The 20,960-nt window shown below is 38.3% G+C and overlaps 1 protein-coding gene across 1 annotated transcript in view; it reads left to right on the top strand.

Annotated features, from left to right (window-relative positions):
- DENND2A (DENN domain containing 2A) overlaps nucleotides 1–20,960 on the top strand; it is a 65,923-nt gene that overhangs the window by 16,889 nt on the left and 28,074 nt on the right. Inside the window, exons 2-4 of the mRNA XM_072400215.1 lie at nucleotides 9,760–9,858; nucleotides 14,341–15,450; nucleotides 20,537–20,661. Coding sequence (XP_072256316.1) covers nucleotides 9,791–9,858; nucleotides 14,341–15,450; nucleotides 20,537–20,661 — 1,303 coding nt within the window. The 5' untranslated portion in view covers nucleotides 9,760–9,790. The remainder of the gene's footprint in view (nucleotides 1–9,759; nucleotides 9,859–14,340; nucleotides 15,451–20,536; nucleotides 20,662–20,960) is intronic.

A 20,960-nucleotide genomic window follows, 5' to 3' on the forward strand; every position in this document is an offset into this window, starting at 1 on the left:
TTCCTTTGTAAGTGCAAGTTCCCTAACCTGGCTCACGTCAGGACTGGCCACAGGCATAGGCAAACAGCATGCAAACATAAAAGGCTGGTGGGCCTAACATCAGAAAACCCTGCAGCTTTTTCCTTTTTTAGCTCTTTTCCTTTAGTCTAGTTGTTATGCCGTTTGTTGCCACAAATTCTTTCAATTTAAACTAGTTTATTAAATAATCCTAGATTTATATGAATTGGATTCTCAGAAGCAGCTGCAGACCCTGGTATTCTCACAGGCTTCTTCGAAGGCGGACATTGATTGTTTATATAATGTTCAGGATCTGAGGAATGGTCTCTCTGGGAGATGCTTGTGTCCTTACAGACATCCTGGCAGTGGTCCAGCCTGGGAAGCATGTTGTCATACAGTACAGAAATTGGAAGGAGGAAAAGAAGGGGTGTTATAAAAATGGAAGCCCAGAACGCTATGCAACACATCTCAGCATCATTCTAACTAGGGATTCCATGACATCTCTGGACTGATGAGAACCGGCTGCTGCCGTGTGCTACGTGACATATGTATCTCATTAACCTTACAGATGCTGTGGAACGGCTGCATTGATAAAGCTAGAGTTCCAAAAGTATCAGCATGAACGAGCCTTCTGCATTTCCTATAAACAAAATGGCTATGCTCCCGCCAATATAAGTCTGCATATTACCATATTTTAAGCCCCAGGTGCAACACATGACATCTTTTGTTAGGATCACTTGTTTTTGTGGGTTTTACCTGTCCTCAGTTGAAGAAGAACATTGTTAGAGTTTACAGATTACATTGTTAGATTATTTATAATGTAGTTTGTGAAAAACTACACTTTAAAGCAGCGGTCCCCAACCGGTGGTCCGCAAGCATATTTTGGTGGTCCGTGTCTCTAGCTGGTGCGCCCCCCAGCGGGCTCAGGATAAAGACCCCGTTTGGGGGGGTGCACCGGCAAGAGCCACAGACCAAGTCTTCCGTACAGATTGCAGGCTCAGAGCAGTGGGCAAGTTGTGTCTCTGGGCACTGCTCAGACTCAGACCCGCAATGTGAGAGAGGGTGGGTTCTGGCATCATGAGGTCACTATGTGGAAAGTTTCTTTAACTTTGAGTGACACACGGCTGCCCGCGCATGCACAGTCAGGAGTCAGTACATTTTGTGGTCTGTGACATCTAAAAGCTTGGGGACCACTGTTATAAAGGGGAAGTCTACCCCTTTGCCATTTCAGTCTATCTGTACACCTGACTGCACCTGACTGTAAATTCAGCATCTTCTTCAGGTTTCTTCGATGAGAAAAATTTCGCCATACATTTTCCTTTTGTTTAGGTTGCTTATGTTAACCTTTTACTACATTGGTGGAAGCACACAATCGCCTAAACTGGCATTGGAAGCTGTAGCAATATTAGCTTCCTTAACTAGAGACTCCTGAACTTATATGTGTCCACATACTTTTGGCTTTATGGGAGTTGTGAGAGCTATCCACAAAACGTGGTATATATAGAGTGGGCCTGATTTATTAAAGCTCTTAAAGCTGATTTACTAAAGACCCAGCAAACCTAAAATGGATCTGGTCCAGGATTGAAAACATTTGCTAACAAATAGTAAATAGAAATCCATTACATGTTTGCTGGATCACCCACGCTTGCCCATGAAGATGTATTTTCTCCAGTCTTGGAGAACTTTAAAAAATCAGGCCCATTGCATCTTCTAGTTTGTGGTATTCATAGATAAATGTGGATGTTTGCCTCAATGTATCTATGTCTTCATCTCCTCTTGTTACCAGAAGGGTCACAACCCATGCCTAGAGATGATATTATCTCTTCTGTTCTTGCCACTAAGATTTTTTTTTTGTGGGGGGGGGGCTTGTATTGCATTAAGGCAAATTCTTATAGCGATCAGATTTGTAAGGGAATAGTGTATAGAAGCAAAGTGGCGGACAGAACAAGTGCTTGCACATTGCACCACATCTCATTACCTCTAATCAATTAATTCAGCTGGTATGATGTGTGACCATGTGACACCCAAAGTAAAAAGAAGAATAGATGTCAGACTATTTATCCCAGCATAATTCCATCACAATAGTAAACAAGTGTCCACATTAGGAGGCAGGTCTTGTCACAGGAAGTAGATGGTGAGAAATTGTAATTTTATAGTCTGTTAACAGAAAACTAAAAGGCATAAGAGGTCTGTGTTGATGTACAGCTACTGCCCAGCACAACTACACAATAGGGATTTTGAATAATAAATGTTCAGTTCCAAATGTGATTTGTATATGACATGTACATTATTGCTTTGAAAATATGTATTGTCTTTTTTTGGCTTTATTTGGGCTTTCAGTTTGCTTTTCAGTTGGATATATGCTGTACAAAATACTGTTAAGTGTCTGGATGATATTTATTCATTTTTTTTTCAAATGGCATTTTTTTATTTTTAGCAAGAGTGAGATTTCATACTAGCATTTGTGCAAGTAAAAATTGCAAAGCTCTTTGGAAAGTCATTTTTTTTTAATGGAAAGGAATTTTAAAAAGTGGGAGATCAGTTTACAGTATGAGAAAGTTTTAGAAAGTGGGGTGGAAGTTAACAGAGATACAAGACATCTCGTTGCAAGCACAGCACTATACAAATAATTTGTCCTGTCCCATACTGACCTCTCCTCTCAGCAAAGATGGCCCTTCAAAGATGAGGTTTTGCCCTCAAAACAAAATCTATTTCCGCTTACGTGTAGAGCTGAACATACACATTTGAAATGAAACATATAGAGGCAGAGACAGGAAATTGGACAACTGCTGACTGTTAAGTTAGAAGGATAGCGTTTTAAAAAAGTGGAAAATTTAATTTGGCTCTTAGCAGATAATGACTTGGAAATAAGTGGATTCCGTGACGTAATCAGCTGTCTATAAAAAGCAGCAAAGTGTTAACAAAACATCTTGATCTTGTAGTAGGATATTTATTTATTTATTTATTTTACAGGGTCTATGCTCTGGCAAAGTGTTATAATCTTGACCTGCTCATTGTAGTGTGAAATTCGCTCATAATACATGACAAAAGTATAAATTTACATCAAACTGCACATTTGTCACTAAACTGAACCTGTGCATTGCCCATGAAAGAATGAAAACCATGAATGAGTAAAATCATAAATTTGAAAAATACTTCCGCCACCCTAGAGGGAAAGGTCAGTGACAGGCTGGGTTTGGGTTGGGACTGATGCTGATCAGTATCTGGAGTTCTGCTTTCAAGTGAACCTGTGCTTTGCCCATGTGTAGTAGATAGTAGAAAGTAGTAAAAGTTTCAGAAGTAATTCTCAAGGTAGGAGTCTATACAAACCAGAATGACCAGCAAGAGACTGAAGTCCTCCCAGAAGCATAGTAAAACCCATGCTCAATCCGAACACAATGGATCATGTTATTTTCTAGATTTGATTTAATCAAATAATTTCATTTTATTGTTTGATCTTTTAAATGCAGCGATGAAAGCGTTAGTATGTAATAAAGGAAAGATGTCCTGTACCCACACAGCTGGTTACACTTGTACCAGGCCAGCTCTGCTCGACATTTCCTTTTATTCGATCCATTGATATTCCGTACGTTATCCCAGTAAAACATCAGCTCCCCGGTAAGATCTCTTCTCCCAGATCAGCAGGAAATTCTGTCTGCCCTCTCCACACTATTTTTAATTCCCCTCCAGGCTTTGCAGTCCAACCATAGTCATTCCACATGAGCAAGGGAAAAACATACTCAACGTGCCCCCTATTATTGTGTCCCCATTGTTTCCCCTTATAGCACACTCTGTTATGTTTTCCTCAGTTAGTTATACTTGTGTAAAGCACAGAGGAAATGGAAAGAGAACAAGGAAGATCACAGATGATGCTGCAATGTGCGATCAATACCAATTTTATATACAAATAATATACAGCAACAAGACAAGTATCCCAAACAGAGGTTTCAGAGAAAGAAAATAAAGCTGCTAGAATGGCCCAGTCATTTACCTGACTTGAATCTTTTTAAAAATCCATGGAAAAACTGAAGATGAAAGTTCAGAAAAGAGGCTCCCCAAACCTTCAAGATGTGTGAAAAAATGGGTCAAAATCACATCTGAACAATGCATGTGACTAGTTTCTTCATACAAGTGGCATCTTGAAGCTGTCATTACGCGATAAATACCGGTACATATTTCCCCCACTGTATATATTCAACAACATTTATATTGTGTACTAAGGACTTTAAATGGGCTTTAAATGATCAAAATGAATGCAACATTGGCCATAATGGTGTCCGCATTACAACCGAACTCTGGGTACAGCACAGAGAGTAAAGGAGAAACCTTCTAATGGATTTTAAAAGTTTCCTTTTCAATGCAAAATAAATAAAAAATGTTTTGGCCATGGATGTGATAAAAATTTTCTGGTAGCAAGAAGATGCTATCATCATATTTGTGCACTGGGTGCAAATATTACCATTTACACTTCAGCTATTTGTTGCTAAGAAGAAAGACGGATTCTTTTCTCGGACTATTTGCAGCACGGGGCCCAATAGCCTTACATAACACATCTGACACAGAGAGGGTTAATAGGGGCTCAGTGCCGTCATGGAACATGACTGAGCCTTTTCTCTTGGGAAATCTGGTGGAGCTTTCTGCCGAAATGTTGTGTATCCCTATTCTGAACAGACCAGGAAAAATGTGTTTGTCAGCTGCTGTTCAGGGGCATTGGCCGGAAAAACAAATCTATAGCATAATGATGGCTGACTAGAATGGGTCTTTGCCTTTTATATCAGCGCTGAAAGCTAAAAGCCTTTTTTCAATGAAAGAGGAACATGTATGTGTTATCTTTACCGAATAAACATCATTCCTTTCATTTATTTTAAATTCACTTAAAACAAATTTACATTGATTGCTACAAATAACACCTTTCTTTCAGTAGGCTTTAGGGCCTAGGCCAGCGTAGGTAAATTTCAGCAGTTGCTATGGGTTACTAGCTTACTACTTATATTTAGGATGAACCTATAAAAACATGAATTTATCTGTCTAACAAGGATTAATTAGTAATGGCTGTATGGTACTTCTGTATGACAATAGTGGGCAATACAAGGTGGAACTACATCACTGCTTGTGATCTCCATTGGGAGAGTGTACAATAGTGCTCAAGGGAATAATTTGGAGGACTGGAGCAGAGTGTTGTCACCATAAGACAGGAAGTGTCGGTCTTGAAGGACCCTCATGATTGGATATACAAATATTATTTTTGCAGGCTCCATATTTAAAACTATTTAGGTTGCTTTTGAAACTTACATATATAATAGAATCCTCTCTCTCCTGGACCATCATCTCTGGTATAGAAAGTGATTGGAAATCCGAAAATGTATGAGCTGTCACAGGGACAGGATGTAAAGATTATTCTTCTAATAAGGACATCTGTTTTGGTGACAGCTGGAGTGGATTTTTTATCACTTTATAGAAAGAATCTCTACATAGTTCCTGCTGTGTGGCTGATGTATTAAAGCTCTCCCAGGCTGGAGAGGATACACTTTCATCTGTGAAGCTGGGTGACCTAGCAAACCTGGAATGTATTTCCTAAAAGTAATTTACTATTTGTTAGCAAATGTTTTCAATCCTGGACCAGATTCATTCCAGGTTTGCTGCATCACCCAGCTTCATTGATGAAAGTATCCTCTCCAGCCTTGGAGAGCTTTATTAATTTAGGCCGGGTGTTTCTGAAACAAGAAGTAAAACTAAGATAAATCTCCCCCATGGGACATCTACAGCATTCAATAAACTGCTACTTGGTGATCTTTCTATGAAGGTTCTTGAGCAGGTACTTTAATGAGGTAATTATGCTCTGTCTTGTCACCCTATCAGATAGACTTCCTATGGATATTTCAAGGGGGTTTTTCTATACACATTTGTCATGTAGTCATTTCTGGAGTACATGGAGATAGAAAATGACTGCAGAAAGACTACAGGACAGCGTGTAGAAATGCAAGCAAGGATTTAAAATAAGAATTGAATGTGTTTTAGCAAAGTAAGTACTGTATTTATAAAATAGGGAATCTGACTTTCCCTTAAACATTCCGTGGTAGAAATCAGATTCCCTGTTTTTGAAAAAGAGTCCTAAATGTCATTCAGGTATATCTTCTTTTAAACAGAGTATAGTGCACTTTCAACTGGCACTATACAGAATCCCTTTATTCTGTGATTTTGGGTTTGCATAGTACATGAGAATATATCAGAAAAGGTAAATAATTGTCTGATCCAGCCAGTTATATAACAGGCACAAGCTGTGAGAAGGCAATGAAGTGGCACAATGGTTTTAGAGGGGTGTTGCAAGGTTATTTGTACAGCTTGGCCACTTAATAGGGCAGAAGAATGCATTGGAGCAAAGAGAGATTTTTGGCAGGGAGGTGATGTCAGCTGGAAACTAAGAATACTGAGTCTTCAAGGCTGTAATTAGAGGTTATATGTTTAATTACTTTTTGTTTCTATCAAAGCAATGGCATGTGTAAATCCAAGACTGGCATTTATAGGTGTAGTAGTATTGAGTCACTGGGGCCAGAGCTGTACATAAAAATACACGCAAGTTTTTTCCATGTAGACAATATTCACCTATAAACTGCATGAACCAATCTGATTTTTTCTTTTCATTGATCTGACTTCAGTAGCTGAAATCTGACTGCTTGAAATGGGTTATAGCAGCTGCTCTTCTTTTTTTTAATCCTAGTTTGGACACAATGAGATTGATTTAGTAAAGGTTTTAGAGCAATGTTTCTCAGCCAGGATTCCTTCAGAGGTTGCTAGGAGTTGAACAATGAATAATTTGTGACTCTCAGGTCAGTTTAACTGACACCAATGATCTGTAGGGGTGACATTGGTACCAATAGCCAGCAATGTAAGAGGCATTCATCCCATTGACCACAACGATAATGTTCCATGAACTGGGCATATCATAAATACTGGCAGGGGTTCCCCTGAGGCCTAAAAGTTTTTTCAAGGGTTCCCCCATATTCAAAAAGTTGAGAATGATTGGTTTAGTGTATCCACAAAGCAAAAAAGTTATATTTTGCTAACTAAAAGGTAAATCTGCATTCTCTCTAAATACCCAGGCATATGCAAGAGAAATCCATTGATTATTAATGATTGGAAAATTGAAGTAACACAACTATACTATTAGTTTCAATATTATGGATACTATGTTAGGTTAGGGTTAAGGGTAGGGAACAATTAGATTTAATATTAAGGTTCTTCTAGTTCAGGGGTCGGCAAACTCTGGCCTTTAAGCCAGATACGGCCTAGCCGGTAGTTTGTAACGGCCTAACGCCCCCTAATGCCGGTCGGCAACACGCGGCTCCGGAGCCACGGGTTGCCGGCGGATCGGCCAGGAGGCGTTGAGAACTACCGGAGCCGTAGAGACGCTGGAGCTCCGTTGCCGTCCCCTTGCAGTTGCTCCCCTATTTACCGCGGTGTTGATACTTCCGCCGCCGCGGTAAATAGAGAAAGCTCCCTGAACGTAAATCCCTCTCCTCCGCAATGCATACGGAGTAGAGGAATTTAACTTCAGGGGGCGTTCCATGGTGGTGGGCAGGTCATTAGGGCAGGCCTAGTGTGCTCCTGCCCACCCCATAAATGGCCTAGTGGCCATAAAACTTTGCCGACCCCTGTTCTAGTTGATTGAAGAGCTCAATTATAACCCATTTGGGGGATGAGGTGTGGTGGACATGAGCAGAGATATCACTGCTTTCCCAGATAGAGTAAAGGCCCTTCTTTGCAGCATGCTGGCAGGGGACAGACAAAAAAATATAAAAAAAAATATATTTTATTGTGATGTGTCTGAAATGTATTTAGCTGAAAACACGTAAAGTTTAATTATGCTTCAGATTACACAGTTATATCTTTACTTATATCTAAGTGTCCTTAGATTGTAATTCTCTTAATGTTATGTTTTTGGTCTTGATACTTCTAATTGTCTATTAAACCAAGCTTTCTTTGCCCCAGACAGAAGCTGTAGTGGAAGGTATTCTGTTTGTGTTGCTGAATGTACAATGCAGATATAGTTGATGGATTTCCTGTGTAGACATAAATCTGGCAGATATACCACTCAGTCATGTATCTGCATCACTCATGCATCTGTATTTCATTGTTTCCCATGTGTACAGCATGCACTTTGTGCTCTAAAGATTTCTTTCTTTATAACTAAACATCTTGTATCAGTTTTGTATTGTATTGTTTTTGTATTAAGGCGTGGGAGTTTCTTGGCTTGAGATAGATAGGTGTATATCTGTATGGCAGTCATAAAAATGCCCCATCCTATTTGAGTAAGATAGCAGCTAACACAGGAAGAATGAGCAATGCTAATGTTACATTTATTCCATTATTTTATAAACATTGAGGCTGTCCTTTATGACCTACTACACACAAGTAATTAAAGTAGACCATCAATAAGTAAATTGGCTCAAGGTAAAAATTCAAATTGTTTGAAAAAGTTTTCCTTGCTATTCATAATCAAGGGACAAACCCATATGTAAAAGTATTTAAAAAAAGGTTCTTGTACTCAGTCCAGGATATTACTGGGTAAGTATACAAGGAAAGGAGGGTTTTTGTGAAAAACAACATACATTTATTCGTATGTCCTAAACTTCTGCCAAGCAATGTTACAATCCCTGTCTTTGCCTCAATATTACAGCCTCTAGCCACAACACTGTGCAACATGAGGCTTTTAAACTATACCAACCCTATTCTTTAGCCCAAATGGGCTGAATGGCTTTATATAACACAAACCACCATGCAAGGAATTTACTAGACACCATCTTCCAAAAACCTATGTTGAACCCGTTTCCAATTTTTAAGAAAACCCTGTAAGTTTGAACATCCACAAGAACCACCAATGCGACTCCCCTGTATGACATGTCTCCATATTTAATATCCCCTGAGGAAGCCCTACATGGACGAAATGTGGCGGGACCAGAGACCTTTCATTTTGAACCTATTTGGTATAACCTATGGACTTACAAGATACCGTTTTCATATAAGGGAATAATTTATGGTAAGATAACTCTGTGTTTTAGTATCCCCTTGTATGAAGAAATGTATGTTGTTTTGCCACAAAATCCATCTTTTCCTTGTATACTCACTCAGTAATATCCTGGACTGAGTACAAGAACTCTTTTTTGTATAACCAATATTAAAGGGTTTGAAACTTGTTGTTAAGGATAGTGAGATTCACCCCTTTCTCTTTACCTACCTACAGGAAACTTAAAAAAAAAGAATATATTATCTAAATCATCAGAGCAGCAGTACTGCTTGTCAGGGGAACATCATTTCTCTTCAGGTAACAACTGAAACCTGAAGACACCTTACTTTCGGGCCATCTATAAGCATAAATGGCTCCTCAGCGTACATGCACATTAGGCAGAGGATTAACACCAGGATATTTTGGATGCAATGGCTGTGTTCCACCGGGCTGCACATCAAAAAAACAAAAAACTCCAGAGCAAGGGTAAAGGTAAGTATTTAAATGGTATGGAAATGCAGTTTTTTATTTTATTATTTGCAACCAAAGCTGGGCTGGTTAATAATGAAAAAACCCTAAAAGCATACTTTCAATATTAGCCTTACAATTAATAGAATTTCCCAGTTCCTCCCTTGTCTGCTGTGGACACTGTTTACTTCCAATATACTTGGATTTGGTAACAGCTTTGTGTCACCTATTAAACATTATGAATATGTAATCAGGGTTGAGAAATAAAAATAGTTTTTGTTATGTTTTAGGGGAGCGGGCGTGATAATACATGCTGACACGATGACTGTGAGACGGGCGGCTGAGGTGACCAGAAATAAGGATCCCTCTCTGCACCAGTCAAGCTGCAGGTAAGAAAAAAATACCATCTATTAAATGAAAATAATGTTAATTTTAGTGAATGCACATTTTGACTTTTTTTTCTTAAACTGAACCCTACACACAAATAAAAGCTGCTGTGGAATGATAGATCATGAATTATTTTTGATAAATACAAGCAGTGTAGCTGATGGAATCTAACCTGGTGTCAAGCCAGAATGTGAGGGTAAGAAGCAATCCATTCAATTCATGTGCTGATAAGGTGCTAATAGGAAAAGAGGGCAGAGTTACAAAAAGAATGCTTTTTCTTTCACTGTCTATTCATGGGCTGGGGCAGTTTCAGAAAGAGCTGGGGTTAGAGTAAGAAGGTTAACTGTTTCTGGCCATCATAGAACATCTAGCGGCTGCGAACAAAGTACTTGGATAGAAACTCTCTGGAATAAGATTAATATTACAGGAAAGTTGATTTTGTTCCTTTTTTTTTCAATGGGCTATGTATTGGACTTGTGCTTTAAAGTGAATTTGTTGTATCTTAGGCTTCAAACACATGTTAAATTTCATATGCTGGATACAATCTTTCATGATTGTTTCTAGTGACAGATGAAGGAACAAGTTCTGTAGACACAGCACCCGTTCTATTGTATGGAGAGGGGAGGAGAGAAAACAAGCAAGCAGCACCTCACTCTGCTTTCCTCCATTGACTTACATATTGGTCGTTCTCCATCATTGTTCATGGATCCACCATAAGGTATCCATGGCAGGTGTTAGGTGACTTTCGTACGTACAGTATGCTAAATTCTTGCCCGAGAGGAGCACTGTTCGCCATGGCAATGGCAATGATTATCTGACATGTGTACATAGGCCTATACATTTTTACACGTGTGTTGCTCCCCACTGTATATTTTTATTGCAAATATTTATTACTTTAGCCACTAGATGGGAGATAGATAGGCTACTATAAGGACTCTGTCTCTCTGCCTACCATTGTCAGCATATTGATAGACATGTGTGGTGGGAAGGAGCAGCATAGGACAACAATTGTCTAGTTCAGAAGATCGGGAAGAAGAGCCTGCAAATGTAATTTTACATAGAAAGGTTTTTAAAAACACATCTACACAGGCATATCAATTTTTTTACATGGTTATATAAAGCATAGAAAACACATACATTCTCTGATGTGACTTTCACATTTTTTACATGTTCCTCTTTCCATGTTTTTCTTATTGTAATAAATATAGAGCATTGTAGATATATCACCAGAGGAGATGTGTATTTGAATAGAGACTTTTAAGCCTTTGATATAAAATATCAGCCACACAAGTAGTACATAGATTTAATGGAGTCGCGTGACTTGTTGACTTGCATCGTGGGAAGGAGCAGAAATCCACAACCTTTGTTTAGGACAAAAAGCTTAAAAATGTAAAAAAACAACTACTTCTTCTGTTCCATAAGCAATAGGAAATCCAAAAATATCAGCTGTTATCAGAACAGGAGGTGAGAGGAAATCTTCCAATTGGAACATCCAAGGAAATTTAATATGAAATGCCACATGCCACAAGGTGTCTGAAAGGGGGGGACCTTAGGGTTAAGCTACTCTGACAATGGTAAACCCTAACAATATTGAATCCTTTGAATCTACAACCAATAAAAAAGGACAGTTTTGAGTTTAGTGCTGTCAGCCCATGCATATTCTATGTACGTGACTGCTTCAAACCACTGCTTTGGGCTTAACCTAAATATATAGTTCAGCCTTAATATATTAAATGCATTGTGTCTTAAAAAGTTTCTGATTAATTGGTGCATGCCATGTATCTTCATTCATTTTGCATTGCCATACTATTCATACAACAGTCTGTTTTAAGCCAAGGGCAGCCATGTGTCCCACGCAAGCTTTGCTTGTGAATTATGGATTTCCAGCAGTGTATCTCTGCCCGCGATCATTCTGTGCTTCCTCTGTCCTCCACCACAGTTGTGGCTTGTGGTTTCTGGACCTCACCGAGTCAGGGTTTTGCCTTTTTTTCCACTTTGCTTTTTAAGTGTGGAGCCAGGAGAAGGAAAGTTTAGTGCGGCTTCTTGGGTTCATCAGATTGCTGACTCACACACTGAGCAGTAGAACTGTGGACACAATAGTGTTTATTTAAAGAAAAATCCCAGTCTAAATTGTATTCTGTATATGGACTGCAATTGAGGAGTTTTTGCAGTTTCCAAATACACTACAATTGTTTTTCAATTCTTTTTTGGTTTCCTGACTTTAGAAAAGATCCCAAAAGAATCCTTACACCCTACCTCCCTAGAATTAGATGTTTATTTCAGAATTACTTGCAGCAGCACAACAGAAATCAGGAAAATATTTAGGCTCTTTATTAAAAGTATTTTAATGCAGTTTAAAACAAACCTGTGCTCATACAGGGCAAAGCAGCAATGCCAGCTGTGTATGTATAATTTTCCATCAGACCAATGCTACTTTGTTTGCACAAAGCAGCCAAGTGACCTTACAGTACTTCCTGGTAACTTCCCATGTAACTCAAATCTCTTCTGTTTTTTTTTTTGATTGGCTGCTCAAGCAGCCAGTGCTTTCAGATAGGGATGGGAAGGGAGCATAGAACATGTCATCTTGCATCAATCAGCCCATGTCCATTCTTGAGCTTTTCCACCTAAATCAATCCCCTAGAAGTTAAAATTAGAAAAATATCTGTATATCTGAGATGGGCAGGTAACTGCCAGGACTGTAGAGTCTTAGTAATAAAAAGAAATTTTGAACAAATAGATTTATACATATTAAAAATATGGAGATGCTTTTGAGAGATCCACCCCCTTCTTCAGGTAGGAACTTTGACATTATAAAGACAGCTAAAGCCTTTAAAGACTTTACCCATGACAATTTTAATTTAAAAATGCATGTGCATGTGCATGCATGTGCTGTTACAAAATCTTCCACACTACATGCTTTATAAAAAGATCAAGAGTTTTCATTCCTCTGAAATTTCAGTAAAAATCTGGAAATGATGGCAAATTGTTATTTTGGAGGGATAAAAACAAGGGTTGCAGAAGATAATTTAAACTGCACATGTCTTAAAATGCCTAAAATGTTTGCCATAGACACTATTCTTGGTGCATCTATACTGGTACTGGTTTTGAAAAATACAGCTCATCTAGTTAGCGCTCTGATCTTCTTCTCAGAACTATCTAAATCTCTGGCCCAGAATAAGTAAGCAGGTAAGGGGTTCAGCTAATTGTGGCACAATTTATGTTGCCCCAAGTTTGTTTCAGGCTTGTGACTTAAACTACTGAAGCCAAAAATTAGCTTTACATCAAGACAAATAGCATTGTTTAAATTAATTCAATAATGGCAGTTTTCATTATCTCCCAGTATAGTTTCACTTGAAAAGCCAGGTCAGATGAGAAGCATGATGATTCCACAGAGTGAGTGTTTTGTACTAGTAGGATGTTTGTCTAGATGTTTGATGTCTATAACAACTCAAACAGATTCTATAGGTTCAAATTAATAGAGACTTCTCCAAGGCATTTTTTTAAACTTATTTTTATTTATTTATTTTATGAGTTACACCAATGTTGAGGACAAATAATGCAGTTACAATAATAAGAGAAGTTGAAATATATGTTACACATTGAAACAAACAAGTCAACAATGTGTTTGAGTCGACAGAATGAGTAATTGTCCATTATATTATTACAGTTAGTTAACAAAAAAGCAAGAAAAATAAAAAAAATAAAGGAACAATTAGAATAAATTGGTGTTGTGATGTCAGAGTTGTTCTAATGTTCACCAGTATTGCGCAGTTTCCTTGGATATAAGTGGTCCAGGAAATCCTATGGGGGAGAGACAGATTTTGCTCCTATTCTGGTGGCCTAGAGGTTGGTGGAAAATTTAATTTGTGACCCCTTGGGTGTGGAGCATTATGGAGGGTCACCTTCTAGGGTTCTGATGGAGTACCAGGTAGTTTGATTGAAACACTTATAGAGCTGCGTTTTAGTGGTTATGTTCAGAGTTTCAATGAAACTCTCCCATGTGTCAAAAAACTGTGAAGTTTTAGTATCTTTGGAGTAAGAGGCCTCAACCCATTCCATTTTGAATAGATGTTGGAGCTTTGTAAGGAACAACTTGATCGAGGGAGGGGAGTGGAAATACAACTGTGGAGAATGGATTGCAAGGCATTTTTTTAATCATCAAACCTATCATGGAAAAAGGCTCACAATATTGCAAAGAAGCAAAATTTCCAATAGTCGCTTTTGGAGCCTTGTGATTTTTAGCTGTCACTTGTTGATTAATTTGTAATGGAAAATAACAACATGAATTACTTTGTAAACCAAAAGGGACTCTTACCTATATTTCCAACTTAAATTGTTTAAAAAGGTAGTGGTATGAATATTTTTCTCTTTTGCAAAATCAGTAGCCAAATTTTCTCTAATATCTCACAAGTTGCATTTTTGAAATAAGTATACTATGCTAGAATCCCAGCCACAGGTACCAATAATTCTTTTCTTTTCCCTAGGGTGAGCTCCACAGGTAAAGAGAACTCTGGGACCTGGAAAAAAATTGAACTTGTTCAGTTTCACTCAAGTTTCACAACTGAAACTATAAGTGCATTGGCCCCAGTATTATACAAGCAAGAAGTTGACCAAGAGAAGACTCCATTTAAAGGCCTGGATAACTGGCCAAGTGAAAAAGACTTACAAGGTTTGGGACAGAACATGCTCAGCAACAAAATGATTATCAATGACCCAGTGATGGAAATTAATGTCAAGGATCCGGGACTTATTATTAAGAAACAGCTGGGGAACACCAAGTCTTCCCCATCTCCACAAAAGATTACTCTTAAAAAAACATCAAGCATCAAGGATAAGATTTCTGAGTGGGAAGGTAAGAAGGAGACACTGTCCCCAAACCTTGGCAGGAAAGAGCCAATATCTGTAAAAAGACAGGACTCGTTTGGTACCACTTTTGGAGATACAATTGTTGATAATGGAAGGAATCGTCAGAAGGTTAATATCAAAAGGATGTTTAGTTGGGAAATGGAAAACAAGGACATTGAACAGAGAGAGTCTCAAAAGGTTGAAAAGAAAACAGAAAAAGAACCCAGCTTAACCACAGAAAGACTTCAGGAGCAAGTTACAGACACTAACAAGGACCTAACAACTGTACTGAACCAGGTGAAAAAGTTTGAACGTTCATTAAAGGACAGTACTGCAGATGGCCTACCACAACTACCTGGGACCTATTACTCACCGCAGTGTTTACTAGACTCAGAAAACCAGGAGAACAAAGTGGGGTCAAAGTTAAAACGGGGATCAGACTCTGAGAATGCAGAACCTATATTTGGGACAGTTGGAGAGGGTAGAATATCTAGAAGGACAAGCAATGCTGAAAATGTATATACAGAGCCCGGGGCCCCTGAGAAGTCAGTACCTATCAACCCTTTACCAAAACCTAGGAGAACTTTTCGGCATGAGGGGGACCTGGGTCCAGTTAGAACAGGTTTACGGAAAAGAGACTTACCTCCACTTCCTTGTATACTTCCCCCTCCACTCCCAACATCACCCCCTCCATCAGCTGTAAGCAGGAGACTTTGGAATAGCAAGCACAGAAACAACGGAGACCACAGGTAAGTTAATGTTATTTTGTGATTTTGTATCAAAACAGAGAGAAACCTTACTATGTTTGCAGAAACCATAGCCTATCTTTAAGGTATCTATACTCCATTTGTTTTTTTTTTTGGGTATGGCCAGGAAGCCTCCTGTGAAATCTTAATGAGCACATTTTGTCTATAAATACACTTTAAGATCTATTTGTTTTTTTTATCCCCTTTCGTGTTTGAAGTTTATGATTTTTTGAGCTTCAATAACCTAACATTTAGTGGTTGATGGTTGTAAATACCATCTCTGAAGTGGGTATTCTTCAAGTTTATCAATAACACAAACAAAGGTAAACATCACACAGTGTTGTTTTTGTATGATTTCAATGCATTTGTATTCTTCTTTCCATATACAAAGCCTTGCAATCAAGAACACTACAAAATGTATGGGATATGAGATTCTGGGTCCTGTGCTTTTTCACTCCATTACCATGGACCAGAATTTAAATCATGTAGCTTTAAGTTATGTATAATTCAAAATTAAATTAGCTCTGGTAAGGCAGCTGTTGTAGATTAGGGGAAATCACATGGTTCCATGAGTCTAAAGATTTCCATAAGAATGTTTTGGAACTTCTTCAGGGCTTGGGATGGTATGCAAAACAATTTAACTATGGTAATTCATGGGGTCTAGGATATAAGTTTCCTGGTTCCCCGTAAATGATGGGCTTTGGCAGCCACCTGAAGAACATCTATTTCCTATACTGGAAGGGAAGGGTTCATCTCAACCTGGGTAGAAGCCATGCATCTATGTACAGCTTGGGCCTAGAATTCAAAGAGGTTTTACAAAAATACAGACATGAGGATGAATACACGTAAACTTGCCTGCAGTTTAGCTATCTTTAGGGTATTGGTCTTTTTAAGTATATTTAAAACAAAAATGTTATTCAAAACAGTTGGATAGAGTAGGAAATTTCAGATTATAAATTTATAAATAGATCTTTATAAATAAACTGCTTTATAAATAAACCCCTAGACCAGTGGTTGCCTACCTTTTCGGACCTACAAACCACTAAACTTACGGGCTTCGGTCCACGCATGCGCGGGGAGCTGTGTGTCACTCAAAGGGAAAGAAACTTCCCCAAGAGTGACGTCATGATGCCAGAACCTGCCCACTCTCCCATAGCAAGGGTCCTTCTCCTGACTCCGCTGGGGGGCGTACTGGCCAGAGCCGCAGACCACCGGTTGGTGACTGCTGCCCTAGACATTATTCAGTATCCCCTTTTGTTTCTGTTTTGGGGAACACTTAATATGTTAACATTTATCCAGACAAATATTTTCTTTCCTACTAAGGAGTGAATCTCCTTAGTAGGAAAGGAATAATATCTGACAGATATTCTAACTAAAAAATGTTTGGACTTTAGATACACTTAATAGGCATTTTTTGCAAAGTAATCTACCTAGTAGAATTTAGTATAGAAGCGGGTGTTGATCAATTAGGGATGAGTTCCAAATGAGGAACAGCTTTAAAGTGAAACAATAACACACATGTAATAATGATAAATAAACTAGCACCTGTACCTCAGGTCACCCTAAGAAATGTACCCTTCCTTTCTGGCTGTTGTATTTTTGGAGGGAACGCATGCTTATTTATAGAAAGATGCAACTTCATGTTCCTCTAAAAGCAATGAGCTACCAATTCACCAGTCAGGAAGGAAGTCTGTAGGTTTATTTTTGTTTCCCTGTCTATAAGAAGCTAAAAATCTTCAGGAATATTATCCTCAGAGTAACTACTGTATAAATCATGTTCCAAACTGGTTAACTCTTTACATGCTTGTTATACTTTGGGGTAATTTTTCAGATATTGTGACCAAGAAAGGTTTTTTTATTCAGTCTGGAACTGTCACAGCAAACTCAGATTTAACTAGGGGTCATGGAGAGTAGAATATGAAGAAAAGGTCATTCTACATAAGAAAATTTACAAAACTTTAGGGATTAAAAGACTAGTTTTAAAATCTATATTCCTATTTTAAAGTTTATCCTAATCCCAAAACACATATCTCCTACCTTTCTGAAATAAGTGACTTTTATTTAGCACAAAGTATGTAGACAAATGACACACAATTTCCTCCTCTTGTTCATATTCTTATGAATATGATCTATGGTGATTGGATAGTTTTTTAGAACATTACAAAAGTTTTTAGTTAAATGTAACTAACTACTAATAGATATACAATGACCTGTATAAATTAAAGCCTTCACATACGGATTGTTAGAATTGATGTATGATGGAGGCATAGTTTGAACAACAAAGTATACTTTGTGGCAACAAAATAAGGTTTTGATTACCTGAATTCCCATTATCCAGGATGGTGCTAAGGTGTTGAGTGCTTGAAAAGTGTGGGTACAAAGCACCAGATTTAACCTGGATTTGGTTACTCAAAGAAAGGAGAACCACACCATAAATGTAGGTGTCCAAGAAGAATAAATTATCATGGAAGATTTACAGGTGATAGAATTATAATAGTTGATAGATGTATAGTCTGACTTCTTTGTTCCTTCCTTCCAAACATTCTTTAACTGTTGGTTCTGTAAGATGTGAAGTGTGATAATGCTTGTGTTTTCAGACACTGATACTGGGTCATAACAATAATACTGGTCAGTAACACACCAAGCACATTTCAAGCAAGACAAAGAGATGACTCTTCAGCCTGGAGCAGGAAGCTAACTAAGCCCCTAATACGGCAATTTATTCTGCAGCTATCCTGCAAATCTACAGTATTAGTTGTATATTTTATGGGGGGAATTTACCTAAACTGTATTACATATGCTGTAGTTTTATTTGACACATCATTTAGTGACTCATTATTTATGTAAGAGAGGCCAAGGTGATTATATTAACAACTGTGAATGCATTATTAAAATAGCTTACACAACAGTTATGTAATTTTGCATGCCAGTTCGTATTAAAGCCTAGCTCTAGTTTAGCCTTTATTAATATACATAGAAGCTCAAGCCCAATTCAGAGCACCCTTCCTGCCCCCCTACCTTACCAGAGCACCTTTATAATTTTAAAATCATAACACATACATTTCTTCCAGTGATCTTGGATAGGGTTTGGGGACATCCAAAAAATTTAGGAGGAACCCCGCACACGGAGAACATACAGACTCCATGCAGACAGTGTCCTGCCTGAGGATCAAACCAAGGCCTAGTGCTGGGAGACTGCTAACCACTGAGCCACCTTATGATGAAAAAGTGACTCAGTTAAACAATACATCTGGAATAATTTGTTATCTATACCTATATTGCTTTGAGTTCATTCAGAGTCAGTGAAGACTGTGTCTCATGACAATATTTAAGAAGCCACTTTTTGGGTATTAGAAACTATTTGTCGACTTGCTTCTTCTCAGTTAAAAAAATGTTTAGCAGAAAGAATGGTGACACACACTTTTTACTCCATGCTTTTACATATGCTTAAATGTCAGAGGCATTTGAATTTTGTTTTTGTGATCTGTTTGTGGTGGACTAAAAGGAAGGCATAGTGGCTCAGAGGTTAGCACTCTGACCTTTTCAGCGCTAGGTCCCAGGTTCCAATCTTGGCCCGGTCACCATCTTCAAGGAGTTTGCAGGTTCTCCCCATGTTTGCGTGGGTTTCCTCTAGGTACTCCAGTTTCCTCCCACATTCCAAAATACATGCATTAGACTGTGTTAAAGACATATGACTATGGTAGGGACATTAGATTGTGAGCCCCTTTGAGGGACAACTGGTGACATGGCTATGGACTTTGTAAAGCACTCTGTAGTATGTCAGCAATATATAAATACTGTGTAACAATAATATATGCAGGAAGAGGGTTAGGCATTTAAGTGAACCTGTTGTTTTACCACATATGCTGTGAGCACAGGTTCTTTTTAGGTCATCTCTCCATTTTGCAAATTGGTAATTTTTAATTATTACACACCCTGCCATGAAGGACCTTGTTAAGAGTGTCACAGTTCATTCCTACATTATTGCTTTGTCATATAGGTTTCAGACAGAGATCACAAGTAACTGCATTACCATATATTACTCAGACCTGATCAACTGTTGACACCATCAGGAAACCCACACAGAAATATATCATGCAGCTATCACTGGAGTGCATGTAGATAGGAAGTATTACAAAGATGCTGCACACGATTAGCAGTACTGAGATAAAACAAAGAATGAAAACAATGTGAAAACAAGTATTTTATACAAAGAAAAAACCCAGTGATTTAAGGTATGTAGTGCTTTAGTTCAATAAATGGCACTTAGTTTACATTTACATGTACTTGATGTCTTGTTTGAGTGCATTTCATTTTATCCATTACAGCCTTGTGCAATCTATGAAGTTCTCATCCCTCCCTTCTCTTTCCATGGTAAATTCAGGAGGAATGGAGCTTGACAACCTTTAAGTGGACCTTTTAATGAGAGAATATGCAAGCTACCATTTCTGTTCTGGTTAAAAAAAAAAGCCGCTTGCCTAGTTGGTGCTCTGATCTTCGGGCATTAGTACCATTTGTATCACTGATCCAGAAAGTAAATGCAGCTTATGCAGCTAATTGCCACACAGTTATCTGCATGTTTCAGGTGTGTGACTGAGGCTACTGATACTGAAAGCTCAGCTTTACATAAAGGCAATTAGCATTCTTTAACGTGCGTTCAGCAATGGCTGAGAATTTCTGGATATGGTTCTTCCATGGTCTTTGAATGGGAGCTGAGAGCAAAGCTCTGCTAAAAATCTGGGATTTATAAGGATCCTGAAGATAATTCCACCCAGTACCATCCACCCAAAAGTGAGTTTCAGGTGACCTATATAAAAAGCAGAATATCTCTGTGAGAAACTTGATACTGCCTGAGCTTTATACTGTTTTACACAAATATTTGTTTTCCCTTTTGTCATACAGTTTGTGTATCTTATAATATTACAGTCCCGCTGTGTCATGGAACAGCTATGTGTCATTATCGCTTCCTGAAGAACAAGTTTTTTTTTTTCTAAAGAAATCCTAAACCGTTTTCATTTTAAGTGTCTGTTCTCCTCTATCAGCTTCTAACATTTTGTTTCCTTGTCCTGTACTTTGTTCTGCATGACAGAAAGTCCTATGAATTTGAAGATCTACTGCAGTCTTCAGAGAACGGACGGGTAGATTGGTACGCACAGACTAAATTAGCCATCACACGCACTTTATCAGAGGAGAACGTCTACGAGGAAATTTTGGGTAAGATATAGTACCTTTTTCTTTTCAGTGTGAAATAATTCCCTGTACTTAGGATAAACAAATATAGTTGTGACTTAGTAGTAAGATATCTGCACTTTCCTTTACCATTCTGCCCCAACCCTAGGTAAATGCCTCCTTTAAAGGATTGCACATGTCTGGTGCTGGTAAATGGGGAGACAGAAAATGTTCTCTGTCCTGTGTAGTGCCTGACTTGGAATAACAGAGGGCTGGGTGCTGTCTCCCATCTCTTGTGTGCCAGTAGTGTGTGTTTGACGGTCAGTTGCACATGCAATAGTCAC

Source organism: Pyxicephalus adspersus, chromosome 2 (genome assembly GCF_032062135.1).
Source record: "Pyxicephalus adspersus chromosome 2, UCB_Pads_2.0, whole genome shotgun sequence".
Taxonomy (NCBI): Eukaryota; Metazoa; Chordata; class Amphibia; order Anura; family Pyxicephalidae; genus Pyxicephalus; species Pyxicephalus adspersus.